The following is a 24,112-nucleotide window of genomic DNA, read 5'->3' on the forward strand; positions in this document are numbered from 1 at the left end:
ATGGAAGTTGGGGAAGAAACTGCTGCAGTAAATGCTCTTTGCATGAACGAGGGAGATAAAGAAATTAGCTATGCCAATAATTCTCTCCTCCAGGTTTCTTTTTTTCTTTAGTAGATTAGATTGTAGCTCATTGTTTCTTATCTAAAGCCTTTGATTTTTCCCTTTTATTGGCTATATTCTTTCAGAAAACAGTGATTTTGAAGACGAGAAGAGTCCTAGAAGATACTATCAAAGACTTGTCAAGCAATGTTCTTCCAACTTGTATTAAAGTGGCAGACTTTGGTTGTTCTTCAGGGCCCAACACCTTCTCAACAATCTCTGAAATTGTTGACGTTGTTCATGAGATTTGCCGACAAGCACAGTTGAAATTCCCCAAGTTTCAAGTGTTTTTAAATGATCTGCCAGGAAATGACTTAAATGCCATTTTCAGGTTAATCTCCATTAATCCTGATGAAGCAGGATTGGATCCCAAATTCTCAATGCAACATTTGGAAAATAAATTTTGTTTGATCAACAGTATATGAAATCACCGTTCGAATCAGGTCTGTTCCTGCTTTCCTTGATGAGCTTAAGAGAGAAAAAGGAGATCTCTTTGGACATAGTACAATATCAGGAGTACCAGGTTCCATTTATGGAAGACATTTTCCAAGCAGAAGTCTACATCCTATACATTCTTCAGATAGTGTTCACTGGCTATCAAAGGTTTGCACCTTTTCCATGAATTAAGAATTCCGAAAATTGCTCTCTTTTTTTTTCTTTTTTCTTGTTAACTTGTGCTAATCATCCGAATGATAGTCAGGTCCCAGATGGAGTTGAGAACAAGAAGTGGAATATATACATGGCAAAATCAAGTCCTCCCAATGTATTTAAAGCTTATGCAAAGCATTTTCAGGAGGACTTCTCATTGTTTTTAAGAATGCGATCAGAAGAAATAAAACCTCGAGGGCATATGGTCCTTACCTTAATGGGTAGGAGAAACCCAGACCCTTCCACCGAGTTTTATGGTTGGGAATTGCTAGCAACATCACTTTGTGATTTGGTGGAAGAAGTTATTTTCCTTCCATTCCCAACCTACTTAATTATTTTCATACTCATTTTCTTTTTGTATGTTAATTGATATTTTTCATTGTAGGGACTTGTGAAAGAGGCTGATTTGGATTCATTCAACCTTCCGCAGTATACACCACATAAGGAAGAAGTGAGGGAGATTATTCAAGGGGAGGGATCCTTTGAACTTGACAGGCTAGAAGTTTTCGAAGTCGATTGGGACAAGAAACAAGATATCAACAACAATGGTCTTGTGTTGGACAAGTATGAAAGGGGGCAAAAGCTTGCAAATATTGTAAGAGTTATTAAAGAACACTTGCTTGCTTGACATTTTGGAGATGCTATAATTGATAGGTTATTTGCAAGGTTAGCACTACATCAGGCAGAGCATCTTGATTCCAAATGATGCTAAGGTGGTTAATTTTGTGGTTTCAATGACAAAGAAGTAGACAGCAAATATTTATATGCTTTAGCTTTAGTTAAAAAAGGCAGCTGTATTCTATTATCTATCTGAATACCTTATATAATTAAATTAGCTCTGTTGAACGTATTAAGAGTTAATATGTGTCTGGACCTCTATTGGATTAATAATTACCAAAGTTATGAAATATAAAAGCATTCCTTGAGGTCTAAAAAATATCTTGGCCTTCTGAACGGAATTTCTGGCTCCCCCATTTCTGGTTACCAGTCTAAATCATTCCTGTGTCAAGTATATCTTAAGCATTAGATAAACAAAATTTTAAAATTTAATTTAATTGATTAATGTAAAAAAAATTAAAATAAATGTAAAGTTTAATTCAGCTGGATAATGCCACTATCGTCTTATAGCCTCTTTTTTCACTGCTTTGGAGCAAAATTCGCTGCCAGCTGTGTCAATTTAAAAAATAGAAAGAGGGAAAAGAAAACCCAAAAAAAAAAAAATTGTTTCATGCCTTGTGGCATTTTCTTTTTGTTTGGATAAATGAAATTGTATTCATCCAAAGAAGCAAGCTGCTATAAAATGAACAAAAAACTGCAAAGAGCAGTAAAACAATCTTTGCATATATAGCAAAAACCACCATGAACAAAAGCAGAAATTAAACGAACATGTCCTCCTGTACTCGGCCAGTTTTGATAAATCATCCTGTTGATCCTATCACTTGCAATCTGCTGGAATCTATCAAGTCTTCATCTGACGACATCTTTAATGTGATTTAGAAAAACAAGAACAGTACTGGCCTTCGCACCATGAATCTTGCTGCCATTTATCCAATCCTGATAAAGCAAAAGATAGGCACCCCAAAGTATGGTTTTTTTTTTAATTTTTTTTTTAAAAAAACCATTATTTTTTCTTTTAAATTAGAAATGATACAATAACTTATATTTTATAAGTTTCGCCTTATTTCTGATTTAATAGGATCAGATTTATTTTAAACAAAGGTCCGTCAAAAGCGATTGGGCTATTTTTTAATGTCAGATTCGGGTTGGAATTGATTTTTAAGTTGCGCCTTCCCTCGCCGATCAGGATATCTATAAAAAAAAATGTATTATTTATTTAATTTTATATTTATATATCTATTATATTAATAAAATTATTATTTAATATTTTAATTTAAGTTAATAAAAATATTATATTTATGTATAATTAAAATGTAATTTATGTTAGAATAATATTTTATAAAAATTATATTAAATTAATTTTGAATTAAATTAATTACTGTTTATAAATGTAGCAATCGAATAGAAAATAATATTTTAATATTAAAATCAAATGTTAATATTTTAATATATATGTGTACTAAAATACATATCTAATTGAATCTCATCCCATGAATTCCGTTCCGTAGGAATTCTCATGAAATTTTGGCGTGGTTTATTTATAATCACAAAATTAAGATTGAAATCATGAAATTAATGATAGAATATTAATTACCTCAAAAAATATTACAAAAAAGGAAAAAAAATGAATCAATGATAGTTTAGCAGCGGCAACAGCAGCTGGAAACTGTGCTACCGTCCTCATTCTGATATTTCTCAGCCAATATTATTAATTACAGGGGAAATTAGTAGGAAATAAATTGGAAAATTCCGGAAATTAATGAAGGGTTAATTTTTATTTATTCATACATAAAGATGCATAAAATATAGTAATATTTATAGAATGCAATAAATAGTTTGACCCTAAAAACATCTAAAAGGTAAAAGATATATACATATATATATATATATCATTTATCATTTACCATCTATTTATATATAAAACCGTAAACTTTAAAAAATATTAATAGTAATCAACCTATTAATTCTTATAAATTTTTAAATCAACAAATTTATCCTTAAATATATATATAAATATATATTAAATTAACAAATTTATCTTTAAATATATATAACTTTTATTAATTTAAATCAACTAAAATTAAAAATAGAATTTGTATGAAATTGAACTAATTATAATTTTAAAATTTTAATTTCAAAAATGTTAAAAGTGATTGATTAAAATATTTTTAATAAATTTTTTATAAATTTTAATTTAAATGGTTTTTTTATTATTAGACTATTTTCTTTTATAATTAGACTAAAAAAAATGTAGCAATTGACTAAAATACTCTTAATAAAATTTTAATTCCAAAAATATTAAAAGTAAATACCATTAGTATTTTTTTTTATAAATTTTATTTTAAATGACTTTGTTTTTATTATTAGACTCTTTTTTTTATAAATGAAATAATTTTTCACATCAAATGAAAATACAATTAGAAAGTATCAAAACTTGATGTGCTTAGAAATAAAACAATTATATAGAGTTTGTTTCTTTAGTTATTGTAAAAAGATCTGTATATATAATTTATGTTGATAAATAAATGAATTAAAGATAATTATAATTAAGTCATTTAAGCATATTTGGTTTTTTATTTAATTTTTTGTTTTAATATGTTAACTATATATGCATGTTAATGATTTTATTATTTATATGTTTTATGGGTTGATTATTTGATCATAGATAACATAACTAAATATTTTTAATCCCTTAAAATAATTTTTTAATATATTATTCTTACAGTTTAGTTTGACTTCTATAATTAATTTTTTATAATTTTTCCTCTAGAATTTTATAATTGTTATTCTTATAAATAAAAATTAATATAAAATCAATTGTAAATCAATTGCACCCCCTCCACCAACAATTAGCACTATTTGAATCCTTAAATATTTTAATTAAACTTTTTATCTGTAAAATTAGATGATTCAAAAGATAATGGAGCTACTAGTAACTTAGGATTGGATTCCATTAAATTGTCATAAGAATTATTCACGTTGATTGTAATAATAATTAATTTAATTATTTCTCAACTTTTATCTTAATATGCATATATATAATTAATTTATATCTTAAGATTATTTAATCTTTCTCCATTTATATTAAATTGCTTGCCCTTTTTAAAGTCATCTAGGTGATTGAACGACATGATATAAATTATTCTAAATAAAAATTATCAAATGAAATAAAATTAATTGTTTTTTGTGAATTCTTTCAAGGTGCGATAAAATTCATTGTAACTATCTTTTGAATATGTTTATACTAAAGTTACATTTATTCATGAAAATTTATATTGTTAATGTTACAAATGAAATAATTATAAATTATATAAGTATTACATAATAAGTTTATTATTCTTAGAATTTGAAATTTCTTAAGAAAACATGAAAAGTATCAAAGTTAGGAATTTATTTTATTTTATTTTTTAAAATTATGTATTTTAATTTTGTATATAATAAAAATTTATGCATAATAAAATTTTTTAAATAAAATACAAATTGAGCTTTCAATTGATAGAATGTAAAATTACATTTAATTGATGGAAGCACCAATATAAGATTATCCTAAGCAAAAAATGAAATGAAAATTTTATTAGTTATGCATAACTCCATCATCTCAATATAACAAAGAATGTTAGTGTTATATGTTGTTTCAATAAAAAAAAGTATTGATTTTAAATTTTTTTTAGGATTAATATGAAACTCTTTTATTTAGAAAAATATTATATACTCTTTCATTTTCTTTTTTATGTCAATTGAAGAATTTTTAAAGTTATCATATTAGATAATATTTGTTTAAAAGAATTGAAATTTATCAAATTTATTATCACTATTACATTGAATATTATAAATTAAAACTTAACTAAACTTGAAAGTAATTTAAAGGTATTATTTAGCAAAATTCATTTGATAAATCTTTATTTAATTGTGTATTTAATATTTCAATCACTTTTAATTTTGACTTTTACAATTTTGAATTGGATTTTAGACTTTGAATCAATGATAAATTAGATTGAGTCAAGTTTTATCATCTACTTATATTCATAGTGTACTTTTTTCACTTGTCATAACGTCTAGATCCGGGGATCTATCGCTAGACATTGACTTTTAGAGAGTTGCCACCAATCTTTTTTGTCTAGGTGCGATTGGCCATCTATGGAATCTGTCCCTTTAGGGAACACCTAAGTTTAAGGGTCCCAAAAAGAATAGGTTCAGGTCTGCTAACCAGAACAGGGTTCGACAGTTCGGTTATGCGTGAGGAAGGTTATAGCACCCTTACAACGTCCATCAAAGGATGGTACCAGCTTAAACTTGTGTTATCCAATTAGCCTTAAAATCTTACCAAGTAATTAATTATTGAAAATTTTTCTCAATTGACTCTAATACTTTTAGCAGAAAATTGAGAAAATTCCCTCACCTCGAGAGTATGCAAGAAAAACTACTGTTTCATTTGCAGAGGCTCCGTCGTCGGATTAATTAAGGAAAAATCAAAATCAAAATAGAAAGGAAGGAAAGAATGATTGTTCTTGTGTAGGAAAAATTGATACTTTCAACTTTTCCTCAAACATTATTTTTTTGAAATTTATTTTTTAAGGAAAATTGATACTTTCAACTTTTTCCCAAAAATATTTTTTTTGAAATTTATTTCTAAGGAAAATTGATACTTTCAACTTTTCCCCAAAAATATTTTTTTGAAATTTATTTCTAAGGAAAATTGATACTTTCAACTTTTCCTCAAAAATATTTTTTTTGAAACTTTGATTTCCAAGGAAAATTGATACTTTCAACTTTTCCTCAAAAATCTTTTTTTGAAAATTTATTTTTAAGAAAAATTGATACTTTCAACTTTTCCCCAAAAATATTTTTTGGAAATTTATTTCTAAGGAAAATTGATACTTTCAACTTTTCCTCAAAAATTTTTTTTTTGAAACTTTGATTTCCAAGGAAAATTGATATTTTCAACTTTTCCTCAAAAATATTTTTTTGATTTTTATTTAAAGAATATAAAACAAAATAAATGTAAAAGTAAATAAAGAAGAAAAAAAAATAAAGAAAAGTAAAACAAAAATAAAAATAAGATAAAGATAAAAAATATTAAATAAATCTAATCTAATAAATAAAAAAAATAAAAAAGCAAATAAACAAATAAATGAAAAAAAAAAAACCTGGAGCGGCTCGGATCGCGGCTCGGCTCGGCTCAAGGAAGAGAAAACGGCTCGAGGGGCGGCTTGGGAAGCTCGGCTCGGCTCGGTTTGGCTCGGAGGGGGGCAGGCACGCGCGGGTCAGAAGCGGGTCGACGCTCGGGTCGGGTCGAGTTTCGGCAAAACGCGCGGATCCTCTGGTTACTTAAGGCCAAAACGACGTCATTTTAAACGGGTATAAAAGGCACTTCCCTCTGTTTTTCGGCAGAACCCTTCTCCTCTCTCTCTCTTTTATTCCTTTTTCCTCTCTCTTCTCTCTAAAAACTGAAGAACACCGGTGGAATTTTCGTCGGATTCTGGAAAAAGTCACCGGAATCTGGAAATTTCACCGAAAGTTGGCCAGAAGGTCACCGGTTTCTGGGATTCTTCGTCGAAAACTGGGTTGGTCACCAGAAACTTCAAGGTTGGCCGGAATTTTCGTCGGAATTTTCAAACTTCGTCTGAATTTTCGTCGGAATATGGAAATTTCCCAGAAATTTCCAGAAAAATTTTTCGCCAAAAATTTCTAAAAAATTATTTCCGATCCCTACAGCTATCCTAACTCTTCTCAACCTTCTTTAGCCTTCGAAAACTCTTCTATACACCTATTTTCTCTCAAATTCAGTAGCTTTGCTCACTGTTTTCTTTGTCTGTCCTTCATCTGTTCCAAGAGGTACTTTTTATAGGGGTTGATCAGGAGTTTCTGATCAATCCCAATTCCTCCTTGGACAGGGATTCAATCTTTGAATCCAATTGAACTCTTCTGATTGAATTCCCCTCCACAGTGGGATTCTTCAACTTTTAATCTTAGCCCTCCAAAATAAAAATCAAAATAAAAAAAAATACTAGAAAAAATAATATCTGATAATCGAGAAAAAATCAGATAAAATTGACAAATAATTTAAAAAATAATGATAACAAATAAAATAAGATAAACCCAAAAATATATTACAAAAAATATATATATAATATAATAATAAATATATAACTATATAAATAAAATACATATAAATCTAATCTAATGAATAAATAAATATATATATATACATATATTAATACATAATAATAATAATAAATAATAAAATACATAAAATACAAAAGAAAGAGAAAAAAATAATACAGGATAAAATTGGATTGGGCCTTACCCATTTGGGCCAGGCCCAATTGATCTGGGCCTGGACCTAATTGGGTGTCTACAGCCGCCCCTCTTTGTACATTTTCTGTGAAACAGAAATTGCACAAAGACGTAGACACCCAATCAAATCTCAACTCGACCCTTTTTACTTTTTTTTTTTGTTTTTTTTTTACCAAAGCTCCTCTAAGCAGAGGCTCAACGACTTTGAGAAAGTAAATTGCTCCTCTAAACAGAGGCACCACGACTTTTGAAAAGTAAATTGCTCCTCTAAACAGAGGCACCACGATTTTGAAAAATAAATTGCTCCTCTAAACAGAGGCACCACGACTTTTGAAAAATAAATTGCTCTTCTAAACAGAGGCAAACAGAGGCAAACAGAGGTATCACGACTTTGAAAAGTAAATTGCTCCTCTAAATAGAGGCATCACGACTTTGAAAAATAAATTGCTCCTCTAAACAGAGGCACCACGACTTTTGAAACCATGACTTTTGAAAAGTAAATTGCTCCTCTAAACAGAGGCATCACGACTTTGAAAAGTAAATTGCTTCTCTAAACAGAGGCATCACGACTTTGAAAAATAAATTGCTCCTCTAAACAGAGGTACCACGACTTTTGAAAAGTAAATTGCTCCTCTAAACAGAGGTAACGAAACTTTGAAAAGTAAATTGCTCCTTGACAATCATGTCCAAAGGAGTTGAAAGTTGTGTTTGAAGGAATTTCAGGAGATTATGCCCAAAGGTCTTATAAATCAACCCTGATACCAAAAGACATCCTATTTCAAGGATTAGAAACTTACCTGACAAGTTTCTTCTCAAACTTGTAAAATATCTTTATATCTGTCTTTCTATGTGGGATGTTGGAACACCCTTGCTTCTTGGATTTATACACTATACTTTCTTGAAAGTAGTGTATGCTATGCAAATGTACATGAATTTCAATGCATACTATGCAAATGTTGGCCAATTAATTTCTGTTCAATGTATGGTACTTGAGTTTCTCAAGCTCTTTTCTTAGGCATCAAGCCCTTTGATTCTTCAGAGATCCAATTACACTGCTCTTCTAAAATTGAACCCGTGTAGCTTTTATTTCTTCCATTCATATTCTTCCTGTAACAAAAAATCTCTTCCCAAATTCAATATCCTAATCAGGAGCTGAACATCTCGATTCTGCCTTTATCACTCTTGATTTATTCTATGTAATGTAAAGATCTTTTTATGTTGTTATTCATTCATCAATCATTATTTCAAACTTAAAAAGTGAGAATGCATTTGCACATTTCTTCCATGATGGGTTATTAAGAAGAAAGGGATATGAATGGTAGGGAAACAAGTCATCAAAAAAAGGCTCAAAGAATGAAATAAAATGCTTTTTTATTAGCAAAATGTTGGCAAACTTTGGCTAAGAAAGAATTACAGGGATAAGTATGGGGACAAAGCCTAAAATGAACAATCAGATAATCATGATAGCACATCTCAAAGTTTTTTCTTGAAAACCTAACCCTCTGATGTATTCAACAACTTGGAACTCTTTCGAATTTGCTAGTCTCCATATCAATGGACTTTCAAATTCGATGTTGTATTCTCCTTATCTAAGCCGTCTTTTCAGGTTTTCAACTTAGACAAACCCCCTATGACTCAAACCGCCCTTTTAGGGTTTTCGCCTTGAGTCTTCATTTTTCGATCACTTTTTCATTTTTTTTAATTTTTTTTTCATCATTTTTCATTTTTTCTCTTTTTTTTTTTCAAGCATAGTACTTCTTCACAGCATCAGAATTTATAGGATGGGATAAATCATTTCCATCCATCTCGGTCAGTATCAATGTTCCCCCCGAAAAAGCCTGTTTTACCACATACGGCCATTCCCAATTCGGAGTCCATTTTCCTCTACTATCGTGCTGGATTGGGAGAATTTTTTTCAAAACCAATTCTCCTTCTCAAAAACAACGAGGTCGAATCTTCTTATCATGAGCCCTCATCATTCTTTTTTGATACAGCTGACCATGGCACAGTGCAGTCAATCTCTTTTCTTCTATAAAATTTAACTGCTCATAACGTTCACGAATCATTCAGCTTCTTCTAACTCAACTTCTTTTAAAACTCTCAAAGAGGAGATCTCTACTTCCACTGGTAGTACAACTTTCATCCCATAAACTAAAGAAAACGGGGTTGCCCCAGTAGAGGTACGAACTGACGTTCGATATGCATGCAATGCGAATGGTAACTTTTCATGTCAATCTTTGTAAGTCTCGATCATTTTTTCCAAAATCCTCTTTACGTTCTTATTGGCTGCCTCAACTGCCCCATTCATTTTTGGATGGTATGGTGCCGAGTTATGATGCTTGATCTTATATTTAGCACATATTTTTTGCATCATCTTACTATTTAGATTCTTGGCATTGTCTGAAATGATTTTCTCTGAAAGTCCATATCTACAGATAATCTCTTTTTTTATGAACTTACAAACCACGGAGTGTGTCACATTTGCATATGATGCTGCTTCTACCCATTTTGTGAAGTAATCTATCATCACAAAAATGAATCTGTGCCTGTTAGAAGCCTTTGGGGTGATTGGACCAATGACATCCATGCCCCACATTAAAAATGGCTATGGTGGTGCCATAACATGTAAAACAGATGACGGAGCATGAATCTTATCAGCATATATTTGGCATTTATGACATTTACGAGCATAATTAATGCAATCATTCTCCATCGTCAACCAGTAATATCCTGCCCTCATGATCTGCCTTACCATCATATGTCCACTAGTATGTACCTCACATATTTTATCATGCACCTCTTTAATGATTTTATTCGCTTCAGTCTCATCTACACACCTCAATAATACTTGATCTTTACTTCTTTTGTACAAGACATCCCCATCCAGGAAAAAGCTCATAGCCAATCTTCGGATGATCTTTTTATCATTTTCTGTTGCTTGAACTGGATACTGCTGATCCTTGATATACTGTAAGATGTCACAATACCAGGGTTTTCCATCTTTTTCCCCCTCTACATTAGAACAATACGCTGGTATATCCTTAACATCTAACTTGATGGGTTAAATGTCGATATTATCATTAATTCGAATCATTGCAGCCAGAGTAGCCAATGCATCAGCAATCACATTCTCTTCCTGAGGTAAGTGATCAAACTGGACATCTTCAAATTGTTTCGTCAACTCTAGAATATACTTATGATATGGAATGAGTTTTGAGTCTCTCGTCTCTCATTCTCCTTTTAATTGATATATGACTAGAGCTGAGTCTTCAAACACTTTCAGTACTTTCACTCTTCTATCTATAGCAGCTTGCAGGCCCATGACACATGCCTCATACTCAGCGATATTATTTGTGCAATTAAAATTTAACCTCGTCGTTATAGGGTAGTATTGTTCTTCTGGAGAAATCAGAATTGCCCCAATTCCATGCCCCAAGGCATTAGCAGCTCCATCAAAATACATTCTCCAACATTTTTCTCCATGCTCATTTTCTTTCAGTTGGGAAATAGTCATCAAATCTTCATCAGAAAATTCTAGCTTCATCGGCTCATACTCTTCAGTAGCACGATCTGTAAGAAATTTTGCTATAGCACCCCCTTTTATTGCTTTTTGGCTCACGTATACAATATCGTATTCCGAGAGCATTACTTGTCATCTAGCAATTCTTTCAGACAAAGAAAGCTTCTCGAAGATATACTTAATGGGATCCAATTTCGCTATGAGCCACGTAGTATGATAGAGCATGTACTGTCTGAGTCTTTTGGCAGTCCATGCTAATGCACAACACATTTTTTCTAATGAAGAATACTTGGATTCATACTCCGTGAACTTTTTACTCAGATAGTAAATAGCTTTCTCCTTTCGACTAGCCTCGTCTTGCTGCCCCAGTACACATCCCATCGAATTTTCACATACAGTTAAGTATAAGATTAAAAGTTTCCCTGGAACAGGTGGCACCAATACTGGAGGGTTTGATAAATATTGCTTAATTTTATCAAACGCTTCTTGACATTCTTCATTCCATTTTCCAAGATTATCTTTACGGAGAAGCTTAAAGATGGGATCACATTTGCAAGTAAGTTGAGAGATGAACCGAAAAATATAGTTCAATCTCCCCAAAAAATCTCGAACTTCTTTTGGTGTGCTGGGAGGTGACAAATTCTGTATGGCCCGTATCTTATCGGGATCGACTTCAATTTCTCTTTCACTGACCACAAAGCCTAGCAACTTCCCTGACTTTACCCCAAATGTGCACTTGGCTGGGTTTAACTTGAGCTAAAATTTTTTCAACCTCTCAAATAATTTTCTGAGGCTGGTGACATGATCTTCATCCCCACAAGACTTTGCAATCATATCATCTACATACACCTCAATCTTTTTATGCATCATGTCATGAAAGAGTGTTACCATGGCTCTTTGATAGGTTACCCCAGCATTTTTTAACCCAAAAGGTATGACTTTGTAACAGAAGGTTCCCCACATGGTCATAAAAGTAGTCTTTTCTATATCATCTGCAGCCATCTTTATCTGATTATACCTGAAGAAACCATCTATAAAAGAGAAAATCGATTGTTTAGCCGTGTTATCTACCAATGTGTCGATATGAGGCAAAGAAAAATTATCCTTTGGGCTAGCCTTATTCAAATCTCGATAGTCCACACACATTCGTACTTTTCCATCTTTCTTAGGAACTGAGACTACATTGGTTACCTATTCTGGATACTTAGCCACTTGTAGAAAACCTGCATCGAATTATTTTTTCACCTCTTCTTTAATCTTTAATAGCATTTCGGGCTTTATCCGTCTCAGTTTCTATTGAACTGGCTTACATTTTGGCTTTAGGGGCAATATGTGCTCTACTATCTCTGTGCTCAACCCTGGCATATCCTGATAAGACCAAGCAAATATATCTATAAATTCTTGAAGTAGGTCTGCCAATCGTTGCCTATCTCCCGATGAAAGTGAAGTACCTATTCTGATCTCTTTCTTATTTTCTTTATCTCTCAGATTCACTAAGTCCACTACCTCTTGATGAGGCTCAATTAGCTTATTTTCTTGCTCAATCATCCTCATTAGGTCCGGAGGCATAACATATTCTTCAAAATTCTCTTCATTGTCAAGTTCATCAGTATTAATCGAATTCTCAAAGCTAACCTCTTTATTGTTATCATGATTATCTCCATATTCATTTAAAGACCTAAAATTGAATGAAATGGGATATGTTGGCAAGATGTGCTTGGAAAGATGAAAATAATGAAGGCATAAGAAGAAATGAATGAAAATGCATCCTTTCTATTTTTTATTAAAAATAATAAATGATGAATGGCCCAAACAAAAAAGATCACCCCATAGCTTTGGGCAAAAGCTATTGAGATGTTACAATTACATTGTGTCAAAATCAAAAGTCAAAGGCATTTTGATGGCACTCCAATTGTTCAACTCATAATCTGGTGGACAAAGACGAATCCACTCCTCTTGATTAACCCTCACTTCATCTTCAACAGCATTAATGGCTAACTGGGCAAAATCATCTTCCACACTTTTTCTTGCATCTAGGTTCATGAATCCTCCAGGTCTGAAGGTTTCATATAAATGTGGGATAAACATCAGTCTTGGTGTCTTTCTTGATGGCCTCCTTTTGACTTCCCATTTTGCCATCTCATAGCCTAGGCCCACCCTATCGTTATTGTCCGTTATTGTCGGAGGTTCTTTAATTCCTTGTAAATTTTTGCCTAGCCCAAGTCTTGGATACCAGCCTTTGTTGATGATTTGGCTCATCACTATCTTTGAAAAAGGTTGACTTTGAAATCCTTCACCTACAGTATTGACCAATTCAAAAGATCGATAGGAGCATTCCAATGCTTCTTCAGTAGCCTCTACATATGGAGTGTTCAATGGTTGAGTCACCAGCATGTCTTCCTCTCCAACTACTACTACCAATTGACCTTCTACATTGAACTTGATCTTTTGATGTAAAGTAGAGGGCACAGCTCCTACCATGTGAATCCATGGTTTTCCTAATAAACAGCTGTAGGACGGAGAGATGTCTATCACTTCAAATTTTACATTGAAGGTGCATGGCTCAATTTGTAAGGGCATCTCAATATCTCTCAGGACTTCTTTTCTGGTCCTGTCAAAGGCTCTCACAATCATTTGACTATCCCGCATATGAGAATAATCGATGGGTAGCCTTGCCAAAGTTGACATAGGCATGACATTGATGGCAGAACCATTATCGATAAGGACTTTAGTTATGATATGGCTCTTGCACTTGACTGTGATATGCAGAGCCTTGGCATTTCTCTTTCCCTCCAAAGAAATCTCATCATCACTGAATGAAATATGATTTAGCATGACTAAGTTTCCAGCCAGGTGATTCACATATTCGACAGACACGTTATGTGCCACGTATGCCTGATTCAACACTTTCAGCAAGATATTTCGGTGTGGCTCTGAGTTCAGCAACAGTGATAACAATGAGATTCGAGCTGGTATTTTGTTCAACTATTCCACAACTGAATACTCACTATGTTTTACCAGCTTCAGGAATTCACAAACCTCCCTTTTTGATACTGGCTTTGGCTGATTTTTTTCAGGCTCTATCTCTAGATTATTCCATCTTTCTTCTTCTTTAGCCATCTCTCTTCTAACCTTCTCTAGCATTTCCGGGGTGTAACATCTCCCACTTCAAGTAATGCCTCCTACACCAGTAATATTGGAAGCATCGGTTTTGGAGACCTCTTCTTTTTGCCCCTGCACTACAGTGTCACATCCATATCTCCAGGGCATAGCTTTATCATCTTTGTATAGAAAAAGAGTCGAAACTTTAAAAGTTACCGGCCTAGGGAGGAGCTTGTCTATGACTGATTTTGGTTTGTTTCCACACCGAATTGTCACTGGTTTGGGAAACAGCTTTTCAGGCCTATCAGTCATGTACACCTCAGCATTCTTCAAGCCTTTTTTTTTTCGTAGACCTCCATCTGATGTGTTTTACACCTCTCGATGAAACTGCTTACAGGTCTTAATAGAGTGGCCTCTTACCCCACTATGATACTTACAACTAGTACAAGCTATATATGCTCCATGATAGCTGTGTGGACTTACCAGCTGTATCATGTCTGCTTTTCGTAAGATATCAAACAATTGATCGAAAGGTGTCTTAATATCTAACACTTCTTTCTTCACATGGCACTCTTGTTCTTCACCTATACCATTCACATTATGATTTGGCAAAGGATTACCACTAACATTTGGTGCAGTCATCCCTCCAGTGTCAAAGCAAATCATCCCATCCTTGATCAACCGTTGCACTTTATATTTCAGGGTAGTGCAATTTTTGATGGAGTGACCAGCAATCCCATAATGGTAGTCACAGTGGGCGGTGGGATCATACCACTTGGGGTAAGGTGGCTTAAGGGGTTCTAATTTACTTGGAGCAATCAAATGATTGTTGTAGAGCTCCTTATACAATTTCGTATAGCTCATTAGAATAGAGTAAAAAACAGGCTTCTCACGAGTGGTTCGTTGCTCCTACGAGCCACCAATAGGGTTAGTTGGGCGATTTTGGGGTCTTGGGTTAGGTTGAATGTTAGAACTGTACATGGGTCTATTAGAGGTTTGATATGTTGGGGGTATGGTGGTTGCGTAAATGGTTGATATGGGTGAAAGGAAGTATTATTTATAGCAGGGTGATATGACAGATATTCTGGTGGGTGGTAGGGTGAATAACCTCTAACTTGCTGTCTATCAAAGCTCACAGCCTGAGCATCAGTCTTTTTTTTCTTCAGGATTCTTTTGCTAGATGTTTCATTTCCCTCTAGCTTACCATTCTTGATGGTACTCTCAATGATTTCTCTCAAGATTACCATATCGATAAAATTTTTTGTTGCATTCCCTATCATTTTTTCATAATATGGAGGTTTTAAAGTGCTAACAAATAGCACTGTAGTTTTTTTTTTGGTCAGAGAAGGTTGTACCTGAGAAGCAACATCCCTCCACCTCTGGGCATACTCTTTAAAAGACTTGTTTGCCTTTTTCTCCAGGTTCTGCAAAGACAAACGATCAGGAGTCAAATCGATGATATGTCGATATTGGTTGATAAAGTCATGTGCCATATCGCTCCAAGAGCGAATGCGAGTCCTGTCCAGCTGAACATACCATCTGGCCGCAGAGCCAGTAAGACTGTCTTGGAAAACATGCATCAAGAGTTTCTCATCCTGTGCATGAGCTGCCATCTTCCTGCAATACATAGTGATGTGGGTTTTGGGGCACTTTGTACCATCATATTTTTTAAATTTTGGTACCTTGAACTTATGGGGGATAACCACATCAGGAACTAGGCAGAGCCCAGCAACATCAACTGACCCATAGAAGCTAAATCCTTCCACAGCCCTTAGCCTTTGCTCTAGCATGCTAATCTTGGAACTTTCCTCAGCTTCCACCCTCATCTTTTCCTTTTCCTTTAAATCATCTAGATCAGGAATTGGTTCTGCTGTCTTTTCAGTGAAGACAAGATTTATATAGCTATTATACTGCCCTGGATTGAAAGCTGATGACATTTCAAGATTGTTGGATATGCGAAGTGTTGTTGTGGGACCTCTTGAGCAGATTGAGCTTGAGGTGGGCCAAAACCTGGAGGGTACATGGGGTCAGCTATTTCTTGTAATGGAGGAATTTGCTGGCTTGTACTTCTTTCAACTCCTTTTTCTTTTATTCATGTTATTAAGAGCCTTCAGAATCTTGCTCAGCAAACTTTCAATCTTCTCTTGTGCTTTTTCTAGTTTTTCAAATCTTTGAGAATTTTTCTGCTCCATTTGCCTTACTCTGAATCTTGTGTTGAATCGATGGGCAGGGTTTTCGCTAGACGAAGCTATCCTGAAACCTTGAGTACCATATCTTAGAATCAATAAATTTACATGATCATCACATGGTTATTTTGTTAGGTGTAATGAATGAGAATGCGATGAATGAAAAATGCATGTATGCAAAGAACATTTGCCTTAAAACGGTATTCAACTAAAAAATTTCATTTATTCCAAAAAACTTTGGTCTACATTGAGTTTATCATCCTAGCATTATAGCCATAAAATTGTTTGATCTGTTCATACTGAGCCTTGGCTTCTTCTATGAAGTTTAAGAGACGTTGTCCATGTTCTCCTACTGGGGCCACCACTTGTCTTAATACCTCTGCCTCTTCCACCATCTCTCTTGCCTTACACACCCCTTTATGAATTTGGCTTGTTAAGTGCTCAATGTATTTTTGCCTTTCTAGGTTCTCTCTTTTACCACACCAGACTTGGTATGATAATTCTCTATGTTCTCTAACCAATGCAGCGATGTGGTCTCCTTGTTTTTCCAACCTTTGACTTAGCCTGTTCAAATAACTGTTTAGCATGTTAATCTCTGCCTGTGCTTCAGTACTTTCTTCTTCCAACTCGGCATACTCTTGTTTCAGTCTTGTATTTTTCTCAGTCAGCTCGGTAATGGTTATCTCTTTGGCTCTTTCTCTCACACATAGCCTCTTATGCTCATGGTGTAACTTTGCTAGATCTTCAGTAGCTGTATCACGTTCTCTAGCAGTCTTGTGAACTTTAACTTCATAATTTTTGGCTCTACCTTTCCACTGGGCTTTTTCTTTTTGAAGTTCTTAAATCTCTTTCTTTAACTTGATCTTTTCAAACTCAAATTCTTTTGTTGCCAGCTCTAACTCTGATGGTATCTCTTCAAGCTTTTCTTCTGTCGGTGGTTGAGAGACTTCATAAGTGAATACCATTTCTTGTCTTCTCTTTGTTCTCCAAACCAAGTAACCTGGGGTGACTTTTTCAGTGAATGGTCCAGGACTCACTCTTTGGGGATTTTTCCATGCTTTGATCACTCATTCATCCTCTGAAATGCTTTAGGCTCACTGTAAGAGAAATCTAATTGATAAAGCTCATAAGTCATAGGAATAAACTGTTCTCCCTTCAATTGTCTCCTCACTAGGAGCGATGTATAATTCGTCACTCCCCATAAACCCAGAAGTGAAACCGCTGTACTATCTCCATATTGGTATAACATAGGCTCTCGATTCATCCATGAGGCTAACCATCTTACCCTGGCACCTTTCAATTTTTACAAGAAAGTTATCCATTCTTGTTTAGACTTCTGCTTTGACCACCCACTTTCGCAAAACTCTTTGATCGGAAAGTGATTACGGATATAAATCTTTGAGAAAGCACCATTTCCTTGTTCAAAATGGCTTTTCATCCACACGTACAATAGCTGTATGCATCCTATGAAGCGCCCTCCATTCCGACGATAATAACTCAAAGATCTGATAGTCTCTGCTAATATTACCGTTGAAGGATTACAGCTATTGATCACACTTTCAAAGAAATCAACCACCACTATCTCAATATGTCCCAAAACTTTTGGAAAGATCACCAGTCCGTATATTACCAAGGCAAATATGTCTAATCCCCGTTCTTCATTGGCATGTTACATCAGAAACTCATGAAAAAACTTCCAAGGTAGGCAAACCTGTTCCTATTTTTTCTTTGTATGAGAATCCACAACTTCCTTGTCTATCCCCATGAGTTGAGCCAGACTTTTATGAAATCCTGACTTATGCTTTTTGACATATATCTTGTCATGAGTCTTTAGATGCAAACCCAATAAGATCGAATATTCTTCTATGGTGGGAGTCATATCAGTTTCGTTAAAAATGAAACACCTGTATGCAGGACCCCATAATTGTGTTACAGCTCTAATTAGTTGATCATCAACAGCCACTGCTAGAAGGTGTGCTATATGCCCATGTTTCTGACAAAACTGCTCTTGTCTTGACGGACTCATCTTTTTCCAGATATCAACCAAATCTTCTAAATTATTCTGTTTGAGGAGGATAGATGTTTCTTGAGACAGAGTAGACTCATACCCAATTGGCAAGCAATCTCCCATCTTTAGTTGAGTCTTTTCTGACAGGGCCCTTACCTCATTAGGTGTCCCACAAGGTGCTAGTACTGATGAAGAATAGACTAAGCGTTCATTGGTGTCCATGAAAAAAATTTGTTGAAGATCGTTTTTCAGGCAAATGTTCTTTATGCAACTTTATGATATGCTCATGAACCAATGCAAAAGGAAAAAAAAAGGTTAGTATACCCAGAAAAAGAATAAATAACTAAATAAATTTAAACATCACACAAAGTAAAAGGGATGAATCCTATGCTTTTGGTTAATTCTCTCAGGGAAGAGTGATGGCTCTATCTATGGGTTAGGCACTCTTAAGGTTCACTATATGTGGTTTTAAGGTCAAAGTCTAAAGGTCCTCAAATTGTTCCTTACATCCTTGTCCATCACAGACTAGTAAGGCACCCTAATCCTCACCCATTACAGGCTACCAGCGAAAAAGGTTCAATTTGAGTGGGAGTATTTCGCTAGCCACCGCGGAGGCATTAGACCTCACGAAAGCAATAGGTACTTTACTCCCTCTTAGAGGGACGGAGCTCGGGTGTAGAGCTCATGTTATGCACATGCATATGAATGACATAATTAACAAAGTAAATAAATATGAATGAACAATAATACATATATACAAAAAGGTTCAATTTTATTACGCTTTTGGATAACACAAATTATTTGCTGGCCTGACTCTTAAAGTCCCCAGTGGAGTCGCCAAGCTGTCATAACGTCTAGATCCGGGGATCTATCGTTAGACATTGACTTTTAGGGAGTCGCCACCAATCTTTTTTGTCTAGGTGTGATTGGCCACCTATGGAATCTGTCCCTTTAGGGAACACCTAAGTTTAAGGGTCCCAAAAAGAATAGGTTCAGGTCTGCTAACCAGAACAGGGTTCGGGAGTTCGGTTACGCGTGAGGAAGGTTATAACACCCTCACAACGTCCATCAGAGGATGGTACCAGCTTAAACTTGTGTTATCCAATTAGCCTTAAAATCTTACCAAGTAATTAATTATTGGAAATTTTTCTCAATTGACTCTAATACTTTTAGCAGAAAATTGAGAAAATTCCCTCACCTCGAGAGTATGCAAGAAAAACTACTGTTTCACTTGCAGAGGCTCCGTCGTCGGATTAATTAAAGAAAAATCAAAATCAAAATCAAAATAGAAAGGAAGGAAAGAATGATTGTTCTTGTGTAGGAAAAATTGATACTTTCAACTTTTCCCCAAAAATTATTTTTTTGAATTTATTTTTTAAGGAAAATTAATACTTTCAACTTTTCCCCAAAAATATTTTTTTTGAAATTTATTTCTAAGGAAAATTGATACTTTCAACTTTTCCCCAAAAATATTTTTTGGAAATTTATTTCTAAGGAAAATTGATTCTTTCAACTTTTCCTCAAAAATATTTTTTTTTGAAACTTTGATTTCCAAGGAAAATTGATACTTTCAATTTTTCCTCAAAAATCCTTTTTTTGAAAATTTATTTTTAAGGAAAATTGATACTTTCAACTTTTCCCCAAAAATATTTTTTTGGAAATTTATTTCTAAGGAAAATTGATACTTTCAACTTTTCCTCAAAAATATTTTTTTGATTTTTATTTAAAGAATATAAAACAAAATAAAAGTAAAAGTAAATAAAGAAGAAAAAAAATAAAGAAAAGTAAAACAAAAATAAAAATAAGATAAAGATAAAAAATATTAAATAAATCTAATCTAATAAATAAAAAAATAGAAAAACAAATAAACAAATAAATGAAAATAAAAAAAAACTGGAGCGGCTCGGATCGCGGCTCGGCTCGGCTCAGCTTGGCTCGGAGTGGGGCAGGCACGCGCGGGTCAGAAGCGGGTCGACGCTCGGGTCGGGTCAGGTTTCGGCAAAACGTGCGGATCCTCTAGTTACTTAAGGCCAAAACGACGTCGTTTTAAGCGGGTATAAAAGGCACTTCCCTCTGTTTTTTGGCAGAACCCTTCTCCTCTCTCTTTTTCTTCTTCCTTTTTCCTTTTCCTTCTCTCTAAAAACTGAAGAACACCGATGGAATTTTCACCGAATTCTGGAAAAAGTCATCGGAATCTGAAAATTTCACCGAAAGTTGGTCGGAAGGTCACCGGTTTCTGGGATTCTTCGTCGAAAACTGGGTTGGTCGCCGGAAACTTCAAGGTTGGCCGAAATTTTCGTCGAAAAATTCAAACTTTGCCGGAATCTGGAAATTTCCCAGAAATTTCCAAAAAAATTTTTCGCCAAAAATTTCTAAAAAATTATTTCCGATCCCTACAGCTATCCTAACTCTTCTCAACCTTCTTTAGCCTTCGAAAACTCTTCTATACACCTCTTTTCTCTCAAATTCAGTAGCTTTGCTCACTGTTTTCTTTGTCTGTCCTTCATCTGTTCCAGGAGGTGCTTTTTATAGGGGTTGATCAGGAGTTTCTGATCAATCTCAATTCCTCCTTGGACGGGGATTCAATCTTTGAATCCAATTGGACTCTTCTGATTGAATTCTCCTCCACAGTGGGATTCTTCAACTTTTAATCTTAGCCCTCCAAAATAAAAATCAAAATAAAAAAAAATACTAGAAAAAATAATATCTGATAATCGGGAAAAAATCAGATAAAATTGACAGATAATTTAAAAAATAATGATAACAAATAAAATAAGATAAACTCAAAAATATATTATAAAATATATATATATAATATAATAACAAATATATAACTATATAAATAAAATACATATAAATCTAATCTAATGAATAAATAAATAAATATATATATACATATATTAATACATAATAATAATAAATAATAAAATACATAAAATACAAAAGAAAGAGAAAAAAAATAATACAGGATAAAATTGGATTGGACCTTACCCATTTGGGCCAGGCCCAATTGATCTGGGTCTGGACCTAATTGGGTGTCTACATCACTTATGCAATTGAGCAAATTTAACTCAATAATTAGAGCATGCTTCTTTTTGTTTAAAAAAATTGTATTCAAATCATCTTAAAGCAAATAAAAAGAAGTATGCTCAATTATTTATAATTGCAATTGCACTTTTAAAATACTTTTAAAATTAATTAACTAATTTAAACTTTTAAAATTAATTAACTAATTCAATCACAAAGATAATAAAAATAAGAATTGAAGATGAAAGAAAAAACGCAAATAAGAAACTTTTAAATTGTTACGAAAAATGAATAAAAAATATTGGATTTTGATTGGGTTAATATTTCAATTCAAATTTTAATTATGTTCAATCATTTTTGGTTTTAAATAATTATTAATTTGTTGGTTTTTAAAATCAATTGAAATAGAGTTAAGTTAGTTCATTTTTATAATTATGTGTATTTTATTATTTTTAATTAAATTAAATTTTAAAATGAGTAAAAATTTTATTTATACTCAAATTGAGTTTTGAATTATTTCAAGTTTGAGTTGATTAATTCATGCTATTTTAGTTATAGTTTTATGACACCAATAATAACTTTCAAAATAAAATGAGAACACAACACAATAAAAATTTAAATGCAAAAAGTGATGGAGATACTAATAATAATTTTAGAAGAAAATCTTTATATTTAAATCTTACAAAGATTAAAAGATATATCTCCTTTTTGAAATTAATATTGTAGAAATGTTAATATAGATCAACAAGTTCATAATCATTTTTTTGTTGATCAATTTGATGTTATATAAGTTGAGAAAAACTGTAACGCCCCCGATCCCACATCAAGAGGATGTGTGGATAAATAATGATATATATATGTAGAGACTTAATCTCAAACTTGTGAAGCACCTTTTGTAGGACAAAACCGTAAGGCCAGGGGGGCCAGAGCGGACAATACCTCACAAGGGTGTGAACCGTGGTGGTAAGACTGATTCAGGATGCCAGAAGGGTGAATGCCCGGGTCCTGGAGCCGCGCGAGTTCGGAGCTTAAGTCTCGACCTATGACAAATGGTATCAGAGCGGTCACCAGTCCGCAGTCGTGAGAGTTACTAAGTGCTACACGGTGGAGCCGTGGGAGTCACTAAGTGCTACACGATGGTCTAGTGTGATCTTGGTCCTGTGGATGGACTCAGCTTGACAGGGACGTCAAGCATTAAAGGTGGGAAGATTGTAACACCCCCGATCCCACATCAAGAGGATGCGTGGATAAAGAATGATATATATATATATGTAGAGACTTAATCTCAAATTTGTGAGGCGCCTTTTATAGGATAAAACCGTGAGGCCAGGGGGGCCAGAGCGGACAATACTTCACAAGGGTGTGAACCGTGGCGGTAAGGCTGATTTGAGATGCCGGAAGGGTGAATGCCCGAGTCCCGGAGCCGCGCGGATTCGGAGCTTAAGTCTCGACCCGTGACAAAAACAATTCAAATATTTTATTTAAAAAAAATTCATAATTCATACTCATTCAAGAAGATAACATAGAGTTAAACATTATTTGGATCATTATGACCGTTTATAATATTTTTTACCTTTTACAAATGATGAATTTGATTGGCATTAAAATATAAAAAAAATTATTTTGAATTATGGCAATAAAAATTAAGCAAGAATTAACCATCTTTTTATTTAGTAAAAGACATTTTATAGAAAATGAAAAGGTAATTATTGTGAATTTAATTTTTTTAAAATTATTGTCTACTTAATTTTTATAAATTTTATTTAGTAAATTTGTTCTCATTACTTTTATCATATAAAGAACAAAAATTTTACCTAAAATTATATATTTAAATATAGAAATATAAGACAAATTTATTACATCCATTGATGAGAGAACACTTTAAAATTTTTAATCTTTTATATGCAATTGTATTTTTCTAACAACTATAAAAACACATACTCTAATAATTTAATAAAATAATCAATAAAGTTTATCTTAATATGTTCTATTTTACCATGAACTATAAATTTAAAAAATATCTTAGAAATGTTGACTTAATATATATTGTACATGTCATAACGTATAAATCCATGGACTTACCGCTAGACATAGATTAAAAGAGTCACCACCAATCTTTTTTACTTAAGTGCAATTGGCTATCTGATCAAAGCTATTCTCTTTAAAGAGAAGTCTCATGATTGACGTAGGTATCTTTAAATAAAAGACTTTTGTCCATGAAATCATATTTTAGATTTGGCAGTGCGATTACGCGTGAGAAAATATTATAGCACCCTCACAGTATCCATCCAAATGATGGTATCAGTTTAATTTTAAATTATCCAAACTTTAACCATATTTGTAATTTACCAAAATATTTACTATTGAAAATTGATCTTAAGATTACTCAATAGTTTGGTAGTAATTTAAGATAATTTTCTCACCTCATAAGTATTCATGGAGACTAGTATTCCATTCTAAAGAGGTTAAATCGTCAGATTTATTAATATATTTTGCTCAAGGAAATAATTAGTAAAGTCCTCTAATAATTTTGTAGGATTTACTTTGATGCAAATCTTCCAATGGTTTGGTTAAATTTTATTGTAAAATATTTATAAAATTTTACTT

General features: G+C 33.2%; 1 protein-coding gene across 1 annotated transcript; it reads left to right on the top strand.

The window, feature by feature from the left end:
• On the top strand, nt 1-1,425 carry LOC111316245 (putative methyltransferase TCM_000331). Its single transcript, XM_022918263.2, has 5 exons — nt 1-93; nt 186-430; nt 543-702; nt 800-1,048; nt 1,133-1,425. Exons 1-5 carry the CDS (start codon nt 1-3, stop codon nt 1,373-1,375), a joined length of 990 nt encoding a protein of 329 aa, XP_022773998.2. The 3' UTR covers nt 1,376-1,425.
• The last annotated feature ends 22,687 nt before the right edge of the window (nt 1,426-24,112 follow it).

Source organism: Durio zibethinus, chromosome 24 (genome assembly GCF_047325235.1).
Source record: "Durio zibethinus cultivar Kanyao isolate XHJ-2024 chromosome 24, ASM4732523v1, whole genome shotgun sequence".
NCBI lineage: Eukaryota > Viridiplantae > Streptophyta > Magnoliopsida > Malvales > Malvaceae > Durio > Durio zibethinus.